The following is an 18,935-nucleotide window of genomic DNA, read 5'->3' on the forward strand; positions in this document are numbered from 1 at the left end:
AAATTCTGAGCAGATAGACACCCACTTTAGGACCACCTTAATGGGGACCTATTATGCAAAAATCACTTTTATAAATGGCTTAAACACAGTTTTGTGGCACCAGTGTGTGAATATAACAAGCTGATAATGGTAAAATTGAATGACTTCTATTTTTTATAATCACACTTCATAAAAACAGTCTGCAGAAACACTTTGATTAACATTCTTCCTTTGTGCATGTCATCAGAGGGAGAAAGCCCCGCCCATTAGTGATGATCTCTCCCTCATTAGCATCAACAGCCCTGAGTGAGATGCTGCTGTCCGCCGTTAGACATTTACACTCCGTATTTTGAGTTTTTTTCATAAAGATACATTTAGTCCTGTTTTGAATCATGGCTTATGCATAGGCATTTGTAGATCTGCCCTCTTTTGAAAAGCACTATCTGAGAGCACAATCTCATTTGAATTTAAAGCGACAGTCATCAAAAGGGCACAATTAGGATCAAAGCCTAAAAGGGTCAGATTCAAAGAGTTATAAAACATTATTTGAGCTGGAACTTCACACACACACTCTAGGGACATCAGATACTTATTTTACAAGGAGCATAATAGATTCCCTTTAAATCGTCTCTGTAAATATGACTTCATTCATATTAATACTGTCCATCAGGTATGTGCCGTGGAATCTTCATGAACCGGAAAGAGGAGTTTATGTGTTTCAGGATCAGCTGGATCTGGAGTGAGTGATTCATTAAATGTTAATTTAATGTACTATTAAGCTTCCTGAAAGTACTACTACAGGGGCGCTGCGGTGGGGGGTGGGGGGTGGGGGGGTGGGGGGGGGTTGGGTGACTAATTACCTTAACCTTTTTTTTATTGTAATGCAATAATGTGCGCCTTTTGCAAATCTGCTTTGAAACAATAATAATTGTGAAAAGCGCTATACAAATCAACTTTAATTAAATTGATTGTGGTTACTTAATGTGTCAGTCTCCAATATTTTGGACTGTTGTTTAGCTTGAAAGTTGGATCTCTCTACTAATATACTGGATGTGTGGTGTTTTTTTTCTTCATATTAAGTCATTTTCTAGATGTTAATCAATATATAAAACTCTTTTGTTTATATAAAGGGCGTACATTCGTCTAGCAGCTGAATTAGATCTGTGGGTTATTCTGCGTCCTGGGCCGTACATTTGTGCAGAATGGGATTTGGGTGGTTTACCAAGGTCAGTGCCTCACAAAGTATATATTTTTTCTGTTGAAGTATATGTATTTATTGTTGTTCGCTTTAGTCTTTAAAGGGATTGTTTACTCAGAAACAAATTCTGTCATCATTTACAGTTGCAGAAACACTTTTAATGTGAATTTTCATCTCACGTTCAATAGTTCGCTCTACAAAAATAAACTCTAGGACATATGGACTGTTAATTTGTATTTAACTGTTGGGTTTTACTGTTTTATTGCTCAAACAGTCAAATAATAAATCAAATGCATTCTCAAATAAGACATTAAATGAGTTTGATATTTAATTTTCATGATCAACTCAGGAAAATCCTGTAATTATTTAATAACAAATCAAATGCTCCAACAGTTTTTTGTTTCCTCCTGATCACACACACACAGCTGGAAGCTCGTGATTGACTGATTACTAGGACTATAAAGACACCTCACTCACACACTCTTTGCTGAGTCTTGTTTTTCCCTATGAAGCATTACAAAGCATGTTTGCCTTGCTATGCTTTAATCCTTGTCTTGTTTACCGTTATTATTGTTTTGCCTCCTGTCTTGTTTTTAATTCTGTCTAACAAATGTTTTGTTAACATTTGTCTCGGTTTTATTTTATTTATTTTTTTCTTCAATTGAACTAGTTTGTTTGTTCTGATATTGTATTATTTCTTAGTACCAATTTCCAAAAGAGTTTTTTGTTCACTCAACTTCAGACATTTTAGTTCATTGCAACTAATGTTTTCAAAAATCAAGTAAACAAGAAAAAATGAAGGTAAATAAGGATTGTTTTGTTGTTAACTCAACTTCAGGCATTCCAGTTCTACAGACAAAAAATTTTCAGTTGGCGCAACTTTTGTTACAGAGTAGTTCACCTCTCCAGAAAACTAATATTTTATGTTAACCCAACTAAATGTTTTTTGTATTACTGACAAATTATTTTACGTCAGTCCAGCTGCTGATTTCAAAAGTTGAACAAGAAAAGTGAAAGGAAATAATGATTGTTTTTTTTTTTGGTACTGGCTTACATTATTTTACAGTGTGTGAGTTATTGTTAAAAAAGTTTTATTGAGGGTGAACTATTCCTTTTATCTTTATATCACATTATGTAGTGTTATTAATACTTTTGTCGCCTTTTGTTTTTACTAGCTGGCTGCTGCAGGACAAGAAAATGAAATTAAGGACGACTTACTCGGGTTTCACAAGTGCTGTGAACTCCTACTTTGATAAGCTCATTCCGAGAATCACACCACTCCAGGTGCCTTTTTCTTTGATTTGATGATTTTAGAAATTTTTATTATCTTGTTTTTTGGTCTTTACATTGTATTCATTGCTCACCCTGCAGTATAAAAAAGGAGGCCCTATTATTGCAGTTCAAGTAGAGAATGAATATGGTTCATATGCAAAGGACGAGCAGTACCTGTCGTTCGTCAAAGAGGTATGAAATTTAATCAAATCCTTATTTTTACTCTTTTATTTCGCAAGTAAAGTCTTTTACACAGTTTGCTGTCATTAGGCATTAATGTCCCGGGGAATCTCAGAGCTTCTCATGACATCAGATAACCGAGAAGGGTTAAAATGTGGAGGCGTGGATGGAGGTAACAATCATAAATACAGTCATTTATTTAGTCTACCTGTTTGTTAATAATGTGGTGCTCATCTCATATTATTAACTGGAGTAACGTATATGGTTATGATGGTGTTTTGTTTTAGATTTTTACAAATATTTTTGGAAAGACTTTTCTTATCGTAACAAAGGATGCATTTTATTTGATCAAACAATTTATGTTGAAGCCATGACACATTTATTTAGGATTCTTTTTAATGAATCGAAAACAGAGGAGCTAAACGATGCATTCATTTGAGAATGAAAAGAATCATATTTGATCAAATTAATCCATCCTTGCCAAATTATTGGGTTTACTTTTTAAGAATTAAAATAAATGATCCTTATCTTTTAGTTTAATTCTGTTTTCAAGAGTTCCCACTTAGATATGCTTGGCATTTATAGCAGGTTTGGCATGCTGTCCCGGGAGAGAACCCTGAGCTCGGAGATATTTGAGCCCAGGGCTCCCGCCTGGACAATAAGCATGTCAGGAGCTCTGAGATCAGGTAGGTCTCGATAGCTTCCCCTTTAGAAAAAAAGAGGAAAAGGAGGAGATGGGGTGGAAGGGGGGATTCTTCCGAAACGAAGATAGAGCAGTAGGGAGAAAATGATCCATTTATAGTAAACTAGGATCACTCTGATTGGATTATTACTGATTACAGATGAGCGGCTCAATCATATCACATGCTCCTCTTGAAATTAGTTTATAAAACTTCACTCACTGGTGTATATGAGAGTTACAATATCAAAGTATCAGTAAGAGATCAGTTGATCCAATCTAGTTGCAGAAAACAAAACTATTTCTCATTTTCCTCCGCTATGAATCAAACAGTACAATTATACATTCTATGACCCCAAACTTTTAAACAGTAATATAGTTAAGGAAAGCTTTTCTCTCACATATTATATTTAACTGAATGCCATCTCTTTTAATAGTCTTGCAGACCGTGAACCTACAGAAACTGTCTTACGGTGATGTGCAGCATTTGGCAGAACTGCAGGTCAGTAATAATTGTAACATGTTCTCACATTTTTCCTTATGACTACAGCGTTAAAAGTCTGGGGTTGTGCGATGTCGACCAATTTGGCATTGTACGATGTCTAATGTGAAACATGGTGATAGACAATGGCATCGTGGTGGTGGTGAATTAATTATTTATGAATAATTAATTAAATCATAACAAATTAATTATTTGTAGCCTACCGTTACAACTACATGACCAGCATGGTCTTTGTTTTAACCATAACCAAATCATAAATAAATAAAGACAAGTTACACACAAATTATCACCTGTCAATCACTTTTTCCGCTGGACTCTGGCATTAATAGGCAGAGTGATCTGTGTCATTATTATGGCGTCCACAAACTTGGTTAGTAACAAAGGTGCACAATAGAGAAGCGCGGATCAGCTGAAATGACACCCGAATCTGCGGCTTCATACTTATCATCCACTGACCACCCGCCTGCATGTATACTTTTATCTGATATATTTATCTGCACGCGATCGTCACTTTAATAATTTAATAAAGTCTTTGTCTTAGGCAAGATGATAGGTCACCTTAACAGCAGATTCAGTGAGCTAACCTGCAAATCTCTGATAGAAAAAAATAGCCTACGTCAATCGTAAGCGTTTTTAAATGAATATTTATTTATAAAAACAAAAGTTTGTCTTTAGACAAGATTTTCTTCATTTTCAAATACAGAAAGTAAAAATAAGACATGTTAGCTTTTACAGATACAGAAACAAGATAACAAAAAGGTGCCACTTCAGCCTAAACGGCAGCTATGTCGTGTTTACTTGGCCTTTTGCTTCGCACTGTGCAAAAACAGAATAGCATTTATTGTGCCTAAATTCAGGCGATTCCGCCTCGCCTCCAAAACACAGCCAGTTGCACTATATGAGCGTTCACTCGCACCGATTGTTGTTGGAATGAACAAGATTCTCCTCACAAGGCGCTGCAGTCGTGTAAATAAGTGATCTCGTTTCTCCCAGAACGATAGCAGATTTTCCTCTGATGACTCCTCTAACTGAAAGTTTGAACAGTTCTCTTGCACTTACTTACTGGATTTTTCATCTGAAACGTACAATTTTGTTTCACAAAAAATGTGGGCTGAGGCATGTATTTCCAATGAGCCTGGGCTGCAGGATGATCAACTGCTACAAATGCATATGCAAATTCTGACAGTAGTTTTTAAAAATACCAAAAGAGGGTTTACCCTTGCACAAGCTTGTTTTTGAACCCATTTTCTGTCCTGCAGCCACAGAAGCCGCTGATGGTGATGGAGTATTGGTCTGGCTGGTTTGATGTCTGGGGAGAACTGCATCATGTTTTCTCTGCGCAAGGTAAAAAATCTGCCTTATGAAAATGGACATCTGCATATGGACATTGACAGGTCTACCTCTGTTTTGCTTGAAGAATTAAATAAATATGATTTAAAATATCATACTCACTGGCCACTTTATAAGGTTTGCCTGCTACCATGTTGGAACCATTATTGGCCTCCACAAAAATAATAAAAAGTGAAGTGAAGTGTCATGGAGGGAATTCTGGGAAAGTCAATTTACGGTTAGTCCTTAAATATAGTTGAACTCAGAAATATTAGCCCCCCTTTGATTTTTTAATTTATTTATTTTTTTAATATTTCCCAAATAATGTTTAACAGAGCAAGGAAATTTTCACAGTATGTCTGATAATATTTTTTCTTCTGGAGAAAGTCTTATGTGTTTTATTTCAGCTACAATAAAAGCAGTTTTTGATTTTTTAAGAACCATTTTAAGGTTAATATTATTAGCCCCCTTAAGCTATATTTATTTTCGATAGTCTACAGAATAAACCATCGTTATACAATAACCTGCCTAATTACCCCTATCCTGCCTAGTTAACCTAATTAACCTAGTTAAGCCTTTAAATGTCACTTTAAGCTGTATAGAAGTGTCTTAAAAACATCTAGTCAAATATTATGTGCTGTCATCGTGGCAAAGATAAAATAAATCAGTTATTAGAGATGAGTTATTAAAACTATTGTGTTTAGAAATGTGTTGAAAAAATCTGCTCTTCCTTAAACAAAAATTGGGGGGAAATAAACAGGGGGGCTAACAATTCTGACTGCAACTGTACATAAAGGACATATTTTATTTTGGTAAAATCAGCGTAATCTAGAGGCCTTTGCCTTTCACATAAGCCACTTCTGATACTAAATGATCAACTAGAAGTCAAGTTATTAATTAGTGTTCTTAAAACTTGAATAGACAAAAAGACTTTTGTCAGGTAGTGTATGAGCTAGTGTGCATTAAAACAATGACAAAATTTGCATTTATGATATTTAAAATGGACATAAACATTTAAAGTTTACAGTTTACCGCCTAAAATGGTTAAATATGAGCTGTTCATATCAGCTCATATTTAAATTTCTCATCAAATCGTGACCAATCAAATGCCCTCTAGTGTCTGACATACCCACCCCCTTCAAGATGCTTCGTATTTAATGCACTTGGGCTCAACCACTTTCACCGGCAGAGCTCTGATATTACTAAACGCTATTCACTGTTTTATTAAAGGAGAGGAGCTGTTCTGTCTCACTCTGTCTTCATGTTTCAGTTGAGGTTACTTTAAACATCGAATAAAAATGCACATTTCAAAGCACTTCATGATGACAGAATTGTCGTTTTTAGGTGAACTGACGCTTTAACAAATAGCTAAATAGGTATACCGAATTAGTATATGAGTGTAAGTTGTACTGTCTACATTCAGCTTTGTGTCTGTGTTTTCTCTGTTATGACAGAAATGATCTCCATAGTTCGAGAGCTTCTGGATCGCGGCGTCTCCATCAATTTTTACATGTTTCATGGAGGGAGCAGCTTTGGATTTATGAGCGGAGCAGTTGATTTGGGCACCTACAAACCACAGACAAGCAGCTATGGTAAGTAGTTTTAATAATCATGCCCACATGAAAAATACGAATAGTAATTTATATTAAATACAATAGTGTTTAAAAGCCATACTATAGTTAAGTGTGTATTACTGTATATATTATAGTGCAGTGTTTCTCAACTGGTGGGTCAGTGGGTCGCAGTGTGTGTGGTCAAAAAAACCCAACAAAAGTAAAAAAAAAAAATTTGTTATTTTGCTTATATCGGACTTTTATTTTGAAATATTTATTGTGTGTGTGTGTGTGTGTGTGTGTATTTGTGTTTGTGTGTGTGTGTTTTTGTGTGTGTGTATAAACTGATTTTACTCAAGTGATTTTACTCTTGGTGAAGATCTACTAAATGCCATTCTCTGTTTCTGTCTTAGATTATGATGCTCCACTGACAGAAAGCGGCGATTATACAACAAAGTATCATCTTTTGAGGAGTCTGCTGAGCTCCTACAGCAGTATGTTTCTACACTGTTGCTTCTTAATCTGTTATTTAAAAATGAATTGATGTATTTTTACTTCTGTCTTTTGCCGTTTTATGACAGAAGAGCCGATATTAGAGCCGCCGGCTGTGCAGAGCAGAAGAGTGTATGAGCCGGTGGTTGTTACTCAGCACATTTCACTATGGGAGAGTCTTCAGTGTGTACAAACAGTAAGATAAATGAAGCCACCATTATGTTGTTTTTTTCCTAAAGGGTTAATACTGCCATAATTTAAGATTCTGTCATGATTTACCCACACTTGTGTTGTTTCAAAACCACAAATCTTTTGTTTGTCTTTGTTTGTTTACACCAGGGGTCTCAAACTCAATTTACCTGGGGGCCGCAGGAGGCAAAGTCTGGGTGAGGCTGGGCCGCATAAGGGATTTCACAAAAAAAAGTCCTCAAATGTCATTATTAACAGTTTTAATTATTTCTTCTGAACATGAAGTGTCCTGAACATTAATAGAACATTGAGTGAAGATTATGAACAGTTCTTCTGAACATGGCATCTTTTGCCTACTCCTTGCTGCCAGAAACTTGACAGCGCTTCTTCTCACAAATCTGAACCACATTTGGCTTTAGAGCGGAAGCAGTTGAGACCCTCAGTATGGCTTGAAGATGATCATCATTAAGTCTAGACCTGTACTTTGACTTATTGAAGTCCTAGGGAAAAAAGTGGGGGAACTCACTCAAAACTTCCATTCCCTCACCTAAAAAAAAAGGCGTATATTTGTATAAATAAAACATCCCCACCCTACTCCTGTCTGTACCAGTCTGTATCTACCTATAATATATATAAGATGCAGGGCAGGCACGTGCACACATAGGGCTCAACCTGTGCAGTGCACATGCCCTTTTTAGTCTTGGATAGAAAGTGCCCTTCCAAAATGATCAAAAGTGCCCCCGCGACGCGACACACCCTCGGTCCCGCCCTTCAGTAGGCGCGCGATAACACCACTCTTGAGTACGCGCGCGACAACACAGCTGATCAGAACGCGCGCGACAACGCCCCTCCACACTTCCCGCCCGTCACAGCGTCTAACAAAAGGGCGGGGTGCGTGGTGACGTTACCGGCATCCTCGCCCCTTTGTTTACACGGCGGGCAGGGAATGCCAGTGACCGCTGTGTACGGATAGAATCAGCGGAGGGGGGAGCACTCTCTCTCCCCGCTCCGCTGATTCTGTCAGTGTACAGCGGTCGGCGCGGGCCACAAAATATTGCACTGAGGGCCGCAAATGGCCCGCGGGCCGCGAGTTTGAGACCCCTGGTTTACACATTTACACACAGTAAGAAATGTTTTTAAGCGTTCATAAAGTTCATATATTGCTAGATGTTATCTGGAGGAGCCAAGCATATATATTTGTTTGTATAAAATAAATAAATAAATAAAAATATAAAGTTATATAATATTAAATATAATATTTACTTTATCTTATTTTTTATTTATTACATATTTATTTTATCTAATATTTTCTACATTGATACTATTTATTTTTCATGGTTAAAATATTAAATAAGATAAATATTTAATAAAAAAAATAAGATTATATATATATATATATATATATATATATATATATATATATATATATATATATATATATATATATATATATATATATATATATATATGAAAAAAAATGAATAAAAAATAATTTAAGAAAAAAATTATATAAAATATAATAATAATAATAATATATTATTATTATATTATAATATAATAATGAACATACTATTTATTCTTCATTTCTGGACAATATTGTTTTTTTTATATTATCATTAATATTGTCATATTTATTTAACATCAATATAACAAATCTTTACACAGAATTTGAGACAATTTGAGAATTGTTTATTTTATTTTGTTACTTGTTAATATAGGAATACTCAAATATTTATTGTACTATTGCATCCGACATAATGTTACGTATATCACCAATAAATATACTTATAAAAATAAATAAATAAACAATTCAGGCTTTTATTTTACACGTATATGGATTGATGTATATTCACAGAGCTCTTCATATATTGCATATGCAGAAACCTCATTGTTTATTTTGCATATCTTGCGTGCATATTTAAAGGTGCAGTATGTACGTTTGATACCCAGTGGTTGAACTAGGAGTTGCACTCTTGGTTCAAAACACTTAAGCGCGGGTTGCCAGATTGACGACACCAACAGGAGTGTGCCTGACTATCGAGCCTATAAAGGCTGATTTAAATCATGTTCGCAAAAGCAGCGACACACAATAGAAGGGATATTCTCCATATTAAAATGAGTTTTTGTTTTAACCAACACCTCGAATTGATATATTAGAAATGGCCTCTATTTCTTGCAGCTGAACAATAACAAGATAAACTGACAATGATCAAGTACACCTCAAGTACACCTCATGTGCTTCATTCAGTGTTAAATGCTAATAATGTGAGTTTGAATGCCATTTTACTTGACATTTATTGCCATAATACTAAAAGCAGCCGCAGATCTTTAAAATGAAATAAACCATTTGAACTTCAGAAGTGTGGCTCAGTGTTAACCAACATATGTACATTTAATAATGCTAAAGAGGAGTAGTATGTAATAATTAAATTACAAACCTTACCATTTCGTTGGAGTGCAGTAAGTGCACTATTCTGTGCTTCTTAATGGCTGTATTTAAATTTCTGTCATGTTTCGTCTGGTGCAAACAGCCTCTTGTTAGGATACAGGGTTACAATGTAACCTGCTCACCTTAATGTTTACGCTTGACATATTTATATTATTTGCTAATTAATTGGAACTCTGAATCTGCGTCTCATTTCGGAGGCTGCTACTGTCTTCCGGAGGTTGCAATTATGGTCTCGGACACATGATTTGAAAGCCTTCCTGACTAAATGAATCACACCAAGGCAACTCGTAGTGCTGAAATATAATTGGCTAAACTGGCATTGGGAGGGTAAATAACCAAAACAAAGCCAGAAGTTCCTGCACGTAACTCACATTTTAAAAGCAGGTTATCTGACTTCAGCATTGTTTTAATGTTCACTTAGCATGTTTCTTAAATTTCTGCAAATGTAGTATGGTATTTTTATGATTTAGAAGAGTCGAACACTTAAACACAGCACCTTTAATTGATTCGAGCCTATGTTTCATAATTGATCCATAGTTTTATTATTAAAATACCCTGTTTCACTGAGAAATACTTCACATTCTGAAAGAAAAGGGTTTTGAATATTGTCGTACTATAGGAAAAATAGAAAAAAGAAATCAAATTTGGGAAGAAATTGAGTAAAACCATTATTTATTCTACAGAGTTTCAGAGCTGATGATCCTGTCAGTATGGAGAATCTTCCGGCGAACAACAATAATGGTCAGTCCTATGGATACACACTCTATCAGACGGACATTTATTCAGGTGGAGAACTGAACTCAAGAAATCATGTTCGTGACAGAGCTCTAGTAAGATCTTTTCCTTTCCATGTTGGCCTACGTGTCACATGGGATAATATAATGATTAACATTATTTAATTAAGGATTAATCTCTAATTCATAATGTGTCTTTTGAAGGTGTTTATTGACAGAGAACTCATCGGCGTTTTGGACTACAGAACTCAGAAAGTTAAAATACCTCAGAGTAAGGTAAATATTATGTTCTGTTTAGGTTGTGAATTATACATTGACGATTGGCGGAGGGTCAAGTTTTTCAGTTATGTTCGGTAATATGTCTCAGTGAACCAAATTTATATACTTAAATCAATTACATTTCATTTATTAATCAAACTTGTTATTATGTTTTCAGTGTTTTGTGGGATATTGAGTGGTTTTCAATGACATTTGTGATATTAAATAAACTAAATATTAAATGGATTACCATGAAAGACATATTTATTATTTTACTGTTTAACTTCCATGTGTGAGCCAGTGTATAATAAAATACAAACTATGCATCTAGGTTTATATATATATATATATATATATATATATATATATATATATATATATATATATATATATATATATATATATATATATATATGTATGTATATATATATATATATATATATATATATATATATATATATGTATGTATATATATATATATATATGTATATATATATATATATATATATATATATATATATATATATATATATATATATGTATATATATATATATATGTATATGTATGTATGTAGCATTATTATTTATTTATGTTTTAAAATAACAATTAAATTATTCAGAAGTAAAAAAAAGTCAAAAGTTGTATCTGATACTACATCTGACATCTGAATATGTCATACAAAAAAATTATATTTAACTAAGTTATTTCATTTACTTATTTGTAAAGTGTACCCCAAAAACAGCATCAACATCAAAAATATTATTATTATTATATAATATTAGTTAAATATAATATTAGTTACAAATTAGCTAATATTAGTTAAAATTGAATTAATAATATTAATAATTGCTATTATAACACACCTTGAAACAGTTATTATAACATTCTCATTATTTTTGTGTGCTAATAAAAAATTATTTATTGTGCACTTCACAGAGTGAAAGGACCTTAAGTTTGCTGGTTGAAAACTGTGGACGAGTAAATTATGGTCCAGCCCTTGACAGCCAGCAGAAAGGTTTGGCTTTTCATATTTAATTAAATAATCAGGTATTTAACTTCAACATCACGATACTGTATGAGCGGCAGTATAGTGACACCTAAATCATTATTTTCATCTACGCAGGCCTTGTTGGAGATATAACTCTGGAAAATGTACCTTTGAAAAAATTCACCATGCACTGTTTGGACATGAAGCCGGGGTTCATAAACAGGTGAGTTATCAGTATTTGTCTGTTGTATTTATTATTTTGTTAGTTATCAGTATTTGTCTGCTGGGTATTTTAAAGTGCTCCTATTTTACCCCTTTTACAAGATGTAAGAGAAGATTTTGTGAATTTCTATAAAGTTTCAGCTCAAAATACCTATCAAATAATTCATTTTACCCTGCTGAAAATGTCAATTTGGGGGTCAGAGGAAATTGGGTCCCACTTTATATTAAGTGTCCTTAACTACTATGTACTTACATCAGAAAATAAATACAGTGTTTTACTGTGTTTATAATGTATTTGAGAACACTTGTGGTGCTTTTGAGTTGGGATAGAGGTCGTGTTATGGACAGGTTTGGTGGTATGGGCAGGTTTAAGGGTGGGTTAAGGTGTAAAGGATGGTCTACAGTGTATTTACAAACGTAATTACAAAAGTTAATTACAGATGTAATTACATACATATATTTAATTAAGCATAAGTACACAGTAAATACATGTATTTACACAAGAAGTACATTGTAACAAACAATATATTCATGTGTAAGTACATATTAGTTAAGGCCACTTAATATAAAGTGGGACCGGAAATTGTAGCTGTTTTTGTAACCTGTGCCTTTAAATGCTAATGAGCTGGTTCTCCCCACCTAAACATGCACTGATTAATAAACGTCATAAACTTGTAAAACTCATTCTTGCAACCCGGGCTCATTGTGGAAACGTAGCCCCGCGGACGTTTCTGCGGACCGCGATTTACGTCCCGGGAGGTACCTATTCGAGTGTTTTTTGTTTTCGCGGATCCGCGAGAGGCCGCTGTGCGCGCTTTTTCGCGTCTCGGGCGTTCACACCCGTGCCGTTCTTGCGCGAAAAGCTGCCGGATCGAAAAAAAAAAAGCAAAAGCCCTCGTCTTCGATTTCGACCGCGTTTTCGGATTCCGCCGCGTTCTCGCCCTTATTTTTCAGATTCCGTTTTTCGTCTTACCTGATTTCCGGAACCTGCTGTTCCGCGGGCTCGATCCCGGTCGTCGTCCACCGCGGCCAGCTCCGGCTCCTCCTCCGGGGCCTCCGCAACGCTGTGAGCTAAGCGGACAAACTGATTGCATCGGGAAAGCCCTCCATTCGGAGGCGAGCCGTCGGCCGGCAAGCGCGAAGAGGAGGGGCGGAGCGGCGCCACACCACCCCGCAGCGTTCGCTCGAAAAAAACCAAACGCGGCCTTTACGTACCTCCGGCCACGTAAATCACGGTCTCCAGAAACGTCCGCGGGGCTACGTTTCCAGAATGAGCTTGGGTTGCATTCTTGAGGTGCAGCTGATCAGAGAGAGTTGGAACAGATCTTTTAATCCAAGTTTCTTTGCAAATCCTGTTCTGTGGATATGATCATACGTGTCAATATGTTCACATGCTAATACACGGCTGTCAATCAATACGATGGGTGGAGAAACCGCAGTCCTACATCACATTGTGGTTGGCCTCTAAATCACTAGGATTTGGATCCTATTTTAACCTCAGGAAATTTAAAGAAAGAGACTTATTGTGTTTATATAACTCCAATATGACAGCGGACACACTTTACTTACACACAGATCTGTCCAAACAGCTTCTAAAAGAGTTTGCATCAAAAGTGCTCTTTAAGCTGTGGGAGTGATATAACTGATTTATCTGGCATCTAAAACAAAACCACGCCTCACCTCAGACTAATTGTAGTCAAGATATATTTGCTACTTAAATAAAAATGTATGTGTTTTTATTTACGCTGATACTTCTGAACTTACTACCTACTAAATATTTGACTATTACCGAAGTCCTTTTAAGGCAAGTCATTTCACTCGGCGGCCATCTTTGAAATGCTTCTCAGAGAGTACGCTCGGGCTTTCTGTCTGAATGGGGAACATCAAATTCTCCAAAATTGCTTGCCAAGCTTACGATTAAATTTCATATTAGGAATCACCAATAAAATTCAACGAGTGTCTCTTTAGTTTCATTTCTAAACGATCGATGATTGGCTCCTGTACTGGAAGGCGGGGCTCCGTTCGCCATATTGACCGTTACACTTTTCCCCATTCAAAACTATACAAGTGACACATCCTGTTTATTAGGTAGATTTTGCTATTACCCCCTACTATTATCTTTGCAAATGCTAAAGTTTGATGGGGCTAATTTTAAAGGGATAGCTCACCTAAAACTGTTGACTTAAACTGTTCAAATAAATTCAAAATGTCTCTTTCTTTTTATAAGACTGCAGTCTCGGAAATGGACATCTGTCAGTGAGAAGCCCACCTATCCTGCGTTTTTCAGAGGATCTCTTGTAGTGGATCAACCCACAGACACATTTATAAAGCTTCCAGTGAGTATTCTGCTGAACTCTACTCGGTTTCATTTGGTTAAGTGAATTCTGAATGGGATACAGCTGTGGATACTGTCATCAATAATCAATATAGCATATTTTTGTCACTTTGTGACACTACTGTGAGAGTTGGGATGGTGGTAGCTGTTAATATAATACAATTTAATGGGTAATTTAATTAACTGTATGAATAATACTTGGTATAATTTTTGTTTTTAAATTGCTGTGATTGCTGGCTTTAGGGCTTGGAGTGGAGTAGATGTTAAAATAATACAGTTTAATGGGTAATTTGATAAATTATAAAAATCAAACTTGGTGTAATTACTGTTTTTACATTACTGGCTGGGTCAGTTGGCATGTCTGTGTGGAGTTTGCATGTTCTCCCCATGTTGGCGGGGGTTTCCTCCGGGTGCTCTGGTTTCCCCCACAGTCCAACTGTGAACTGAATAAGCTAAATTGGTTGTAGCGTGCATGTGAGAATGCAAAAGTGTATGGGTGTTTCCCAGTGTTGGGTTGCGACTGAAGGGGCATCCACTGCGTAAAACATATGCTGGATAAGTTGGCGTTTCATTCCGCTGTGGCGATTTATAAAGGGACTAAGCAGAAAATGAATGAATAAATGAATAATACTTGTGTAGTTACTGTTTTTACATCACCGTGGTGGTTGGGTTTAGGGTTAGGGTAGGGCTAGATGTAATATAATACAATTAAATGAGTAATTTAGTAATTATCGGTGGTTCATTCCGCTGTGGCGACCCCGGATTAATAAAGGGACTAAGCCGATAAGAAAATGAATGAATGAATAGTAATTATCGTTTACTTCAGGCCGCAACTATATCCCTTCTAGCAACAACTATTTCATTTCTGTGTTTTCACATTTGCTTTTCGTTCTCACCTGGCAGTCTTATAATACAAAAGAGACCACAAAAAATCATGGTGTTTAATATTCTCACAGAATTGGAGTAAAGGTGTGGTTTTTGTGAATGGGCAAAATCTTGGACGCCATTGGTCGGTTGGTCCTCAGAAAGCGCTATATCTACCCGGACCCTGGCTCAAGACTGGAGAAAATGAGGTGAATTACTGCATGTACTGCATGTAAATATATGGTTGAAGCCCTCTAGTGGGTTATTTTTTTATTTCATTTCTTTCCCAAATTATGTTTAACACAGAAAGATTTTTTTTCACAGCATTCCTATTATGATTTTCTTCTAGAGAAAGTTTTATTTGTTGTAGTTTGGCTAACTCTGTTTTTGATTGACTATCCGCTTGTTAAGTTGTTCCGGGTCCAAGCGCTCTATTCAACTGAATGGGGAGACTCATGAAATGGTAATAATAAACGTTCACAAAGCGATTTAATGCTTTCGCATATCACGATCGCAGTAGATATGTCCATGCCTAATATCCGATGGCCAGAAAGTGATTAATTTTTTTATAAATTGTTACATTTTTGGTATTTGTTATGCAGCAAGCCCAGAGATTGTTGTGTACACTATGATTTTATATAAAATTAACTTTAATGTGTGATATGAATATAAAGTGATCATAAACGAATGATTTCTCCACTCAAATGAATGGCGGCTTGAACCGGAAACAGTATTACATACGTCACCACTTGACAAGCGGATAGAACAAGCACTGGTTGTCCAATGACTTGCCCAACTTTAACCTAATTAAGCTGGTTAAGCCTCTAAATTGCAGTTTAGGTGGAAGACTAGTATCTTGCAAAATAACAAGCAAAGTATTATGTTCTGTCATCGAGCAAGGAAAATACAGTAGTTAAAAATTAGTTATTAAAAATATTTTCTATGTTAAAAATCTTTGAATAATAATCAAAACTTAACCAGAGGGACAATAATTTCTTCAACTGTGCGTAGGCAAATAAACATTTGTGTAGCAAGCCGTCATAATCCACCATGAAATCAATGAATGATAATACATGTCTAACTCTTCTTTCTTCTGTCATTTAGATTATTGTTTTTGAGGAATTCAAAGCTACGGAAACAATCCATTTTGCTGAAAATCCAGAGTTTGGCAAGACAATCGACGTTTCTACGCAGCTGTTTTGCACCCTGATGTAAAAACACACACGTATGGTTTCTCAAATAACCTGATCTCAGACTTACATCCTTTAAACTGAAATCCCCACAGAGATATCGTAATATGATATGCTACTGATAAGTAATCACAGTATATTGAGAAAATTGATTTGTATTAAAAACAGGTATTCTTATATGCAAATCAGGTGAGTGGTATATAAACAGCCCTCTGTGTATTAAATCTACAAGTATAAACTCATTAAGAAATGGTCTTTAAAGGTTTGTTTTGTATTCAAAGATCCTGTGAAGTGTTTCGAAATGTGCATTTTTTATTTAATGTTTGACGTAATCTCTGAACAATGAAGAGAGGGCGGGACAAAGAGTAGCTCCTCCCCTTTTTAAAAACAACAAGTAGTGTTTTGTTTTATCACAGCTCTGCTAGTAGGAGTGGTTGAGCTCCAGTGCATCAAATGAGAAGCAAGTTAAAGGGAGCGGGGCATGTCAAATACTAGAGAGCATTTGATTGGTCAAGATTTGATGAGAAACTGAAGTATGAGGTGACGTGAAAAAAAGTGGATCCATTTAGGTGGAAGCAACAAACTATTTTATTCAAAGTTTATTTGACATGCTTTACATGTTTATACCGGTTTTATATTTTCTTGTAAATGCTAATTTTATTGTTGTTTTGTGCCACACAAGCTTATAGATATTCTTAAAGACTAACATACTGATACTAACATCTAAAAGATGTTATTTTAATTTCACTGGACCTTTAAAAAAAGTGCTTCTATATAAAAAATAAATCAGGCGAGTGATATATAAACAGCCATCTGTGTAAAAACCTCTAGAATATAGGAATAAACTCATCAAAAAATGGTCTTTAAATGTTTGTATTGGATTTTGTCCTGTGAAGTGCTTTATGTGTGTTTTTTATTTTACGTTTGGTGTAAAAATGAAGAGAGGGCGGGATATAGAGTAGCTCCTCCCCTTTTTAGAAAACAGCCAATAGCTTTTTTATCACAGCTCTGCCAGTGAGAGTAGTTGAGTTCAAGTGCATCAAATGTAAAGCAAATGCGAAGCATCTTTAAGGAGGCAAGACATGTCACATATACTAATAGTGTACTGTGCACTATATACAGTTGCCTTGACCCGGGCCAAAGCACGCTTGTCCCTGCTTCCTTCTCTCCTGATGGCCCCCACTCACATTACATTCGAGCCTGTGCATGCCTACATCATCGATGATGCTCTGTTCAGTTTAAGAAGCGCTATCGTAAGAACATTACCTACATTTAAAACTTTTCTTGCTCAAAATTTCGTAAAATATTGAATCTCTTAAGCATATTATTAATAATAAAAATAATAAGTTTCTTAAAGCTTATGATAATCCTTTTTCTTAATAATTGAGGCTTTGTAAAGTTTTTTTTCTCACTCCTTTCTTATTTTTTTATTGTATTTTTTTCAATGCAGTGATGTTGTTGTTCTTGTATTTAATATTTTTTTTTAAAAGAAGCGCTTTCGCTCTGCACAGTGGAGATTTCTTTATATCGTTTTAGTCATTTGATATGTGTTGACACGCAGTCAAATATTTCGCCGAACAGATCAGCCACTTTTGACGCTCATAAACAACCATAAAGTCCTCGTGCTGCAGGAATTAGGAGGTTTGCTAAAGGTGCAGCTGTAGTGCAGTGAGGGGTGTGCGTCTTTAATAAACCACGACTGTTCCCGCTCATTGAACCTTAAGAATGATTATTAAATCCATATCAAACAGTCCCTTAAAAGTCACATCTCGTCTTCAGTTTAGAGCTCAGGCTCGTTTTGCACACACACAAGCATCAGTGCTTGAGCGCAAGTTAACCGCACTCTCCTCCAACTGGGCCAGGGCTGGCCAAGTGAACCGCGCCTGAGCCCGATTCAAAGCACTCACACTACTCAAACGATCCTGGAAACGGGCCTGGGCACGATTCGGATAGCATAGTGTGAGTGTGCCCACTAGAGCATTTGATTGGTCAAGGTTTTATGAGAAACTGAAGTATGAAGTGATTCAGGCAGAATTTGACAAACTTGAAGCTTTGGACGCTTATATCTTTTAAATGCGAATTTTGTCACTGTTTTGTGCCACACTAGCTAATATCCCTAAAAAAAAACAGCTTAAACCAGCCTGGTTGGCTGGTTTTAGCTGGTCGACCAGGCTCGTTTTAGAGGGGTTTGGGCCATTTCCAGGCTGGTGTCCGGCCATTTCCAGCCTGGTTTTAGCTGGTCAGGCTGGGAGATGACCAGCTAAAACCAGCTTGACCAGCCTAGCCAGGGTGGAAGCCCAGCCAATACCCGCTATGTCCAGCTTAAACCAGGCTGGTCAAGCTGGTTTTAGCTGGATTTAGCGGGTCATTTTTCAGCCTGACTAGCTAAGACCAGGCTGGAAATGGCTGGAAACCAGCCTGGAAGAGGCCAAAACCCCTCTAAAACCAGGCTGGTCAACCAGCTAAAACCAGCCATCCAGCCTAGGCTGGTTTAAGCTGGATTTTTCAGCAGGGAGATTTC

At 36.1% G+C, this 18,935-nt stretch overlaps 1 protein-coding gene across 15 annotated transcripts in view; it reads left to right on the top strand.

The window, feature by feature from the left end:
* The window catches only part of si:dkey-224e22.2, a 54,889-nt gene extending 37,607 nt beyond the window's left edge, over positions 1 to 17,282 (top strand). For 5 of the 15 annotated variants that reach the window (XM_087293557.1, XM_087293556.1, XM_087293560.1 and 2 more), the window contains 17 exons: positions 650 to 718; positions 1,110 to 1,205; positions 2,353 to 2,461; positions 2,549 to 2,641; positions 2,720 to 2,801; positions 3,746 to 3,810; positions 5,070 to 5,154; positions 6,594 to 6,731; positions 7,106 to 7,186; positions 7,274 to 7,380; positions 10,506 to 10,652; positions 10,761 to 10,832; positions 11,752 to 11,830; positions 11,939 to 12,026; positions 14,253 to 14,361; positions 15,317 to 15,433; positions 16,329 to 17,282. In XM_087293557.1, coding sequence (XP_087149683.1) covers positions 650 to 718; positions 1,110 to 1,205; positions 2,353 to 2,461; positions 2,549 to 2,641; positions 2,720 to 2,801; positions 3,746 to 3,810; positions 5,070 to 5,154; positions 6,594 to 6,731; positions 7,106 to 7,186; positions 7,274 to 7,380; positions 10,506 to 10,652; positions 10,761 to 10,832; positions 11,752 to 11,830; positions 11,939 to 12,026; positions 14,253 to 14,361; positions 15,317 to 15,433; positions 16,329 to 16,439 — 1,648 coding nt within the window. In that variant the 3' untranslated portion in view covers positions 16,440 to 17,282. The remainder of the gene's footprint in view (positions 1 to 649; positions 719 to 1,109; positions 1,206 to 2,352; positions 2,462 to 2,548; positions 2,642 to 2,719; positions 2,802 to 3,745; positions 3,811 to 5,069; positions 5,155 to 6,593; positions 6,732 to 7,105; positions 7,187 to 7,273; positions 7,381 to 10,505; positions 10,653 to 10,760; positions 10,833 to 11,751; positions 11,831 to 11,938; positions 12,027 to 14,252; positions 14,362 to 15,316; positions 15,434 to 16,328) is intronic. The other 10 variants (XM_087293558.1, XM_087293562.1, XM_087293561.1 and 7 more) reach the window with 3 other exon arrangements.
* The last annotated feature ends 1,653 nt before the right edge of the window (positions 17,283 to 18,935 follow it).

Source organism: Danio rerio, chromosome 18, assembly GCF_052040795.2.
Source record: "Danio rerio strain M-AB ecotype USA chromosome 18, GRCz13ab, whole genome shotgun sequence".
NCBI classification, from domain to species: Eukaryota; Metazoa; Chordata; class Actinopteri; order Cypriniformes; family Danionidae; genus Danio; species Danio rerio.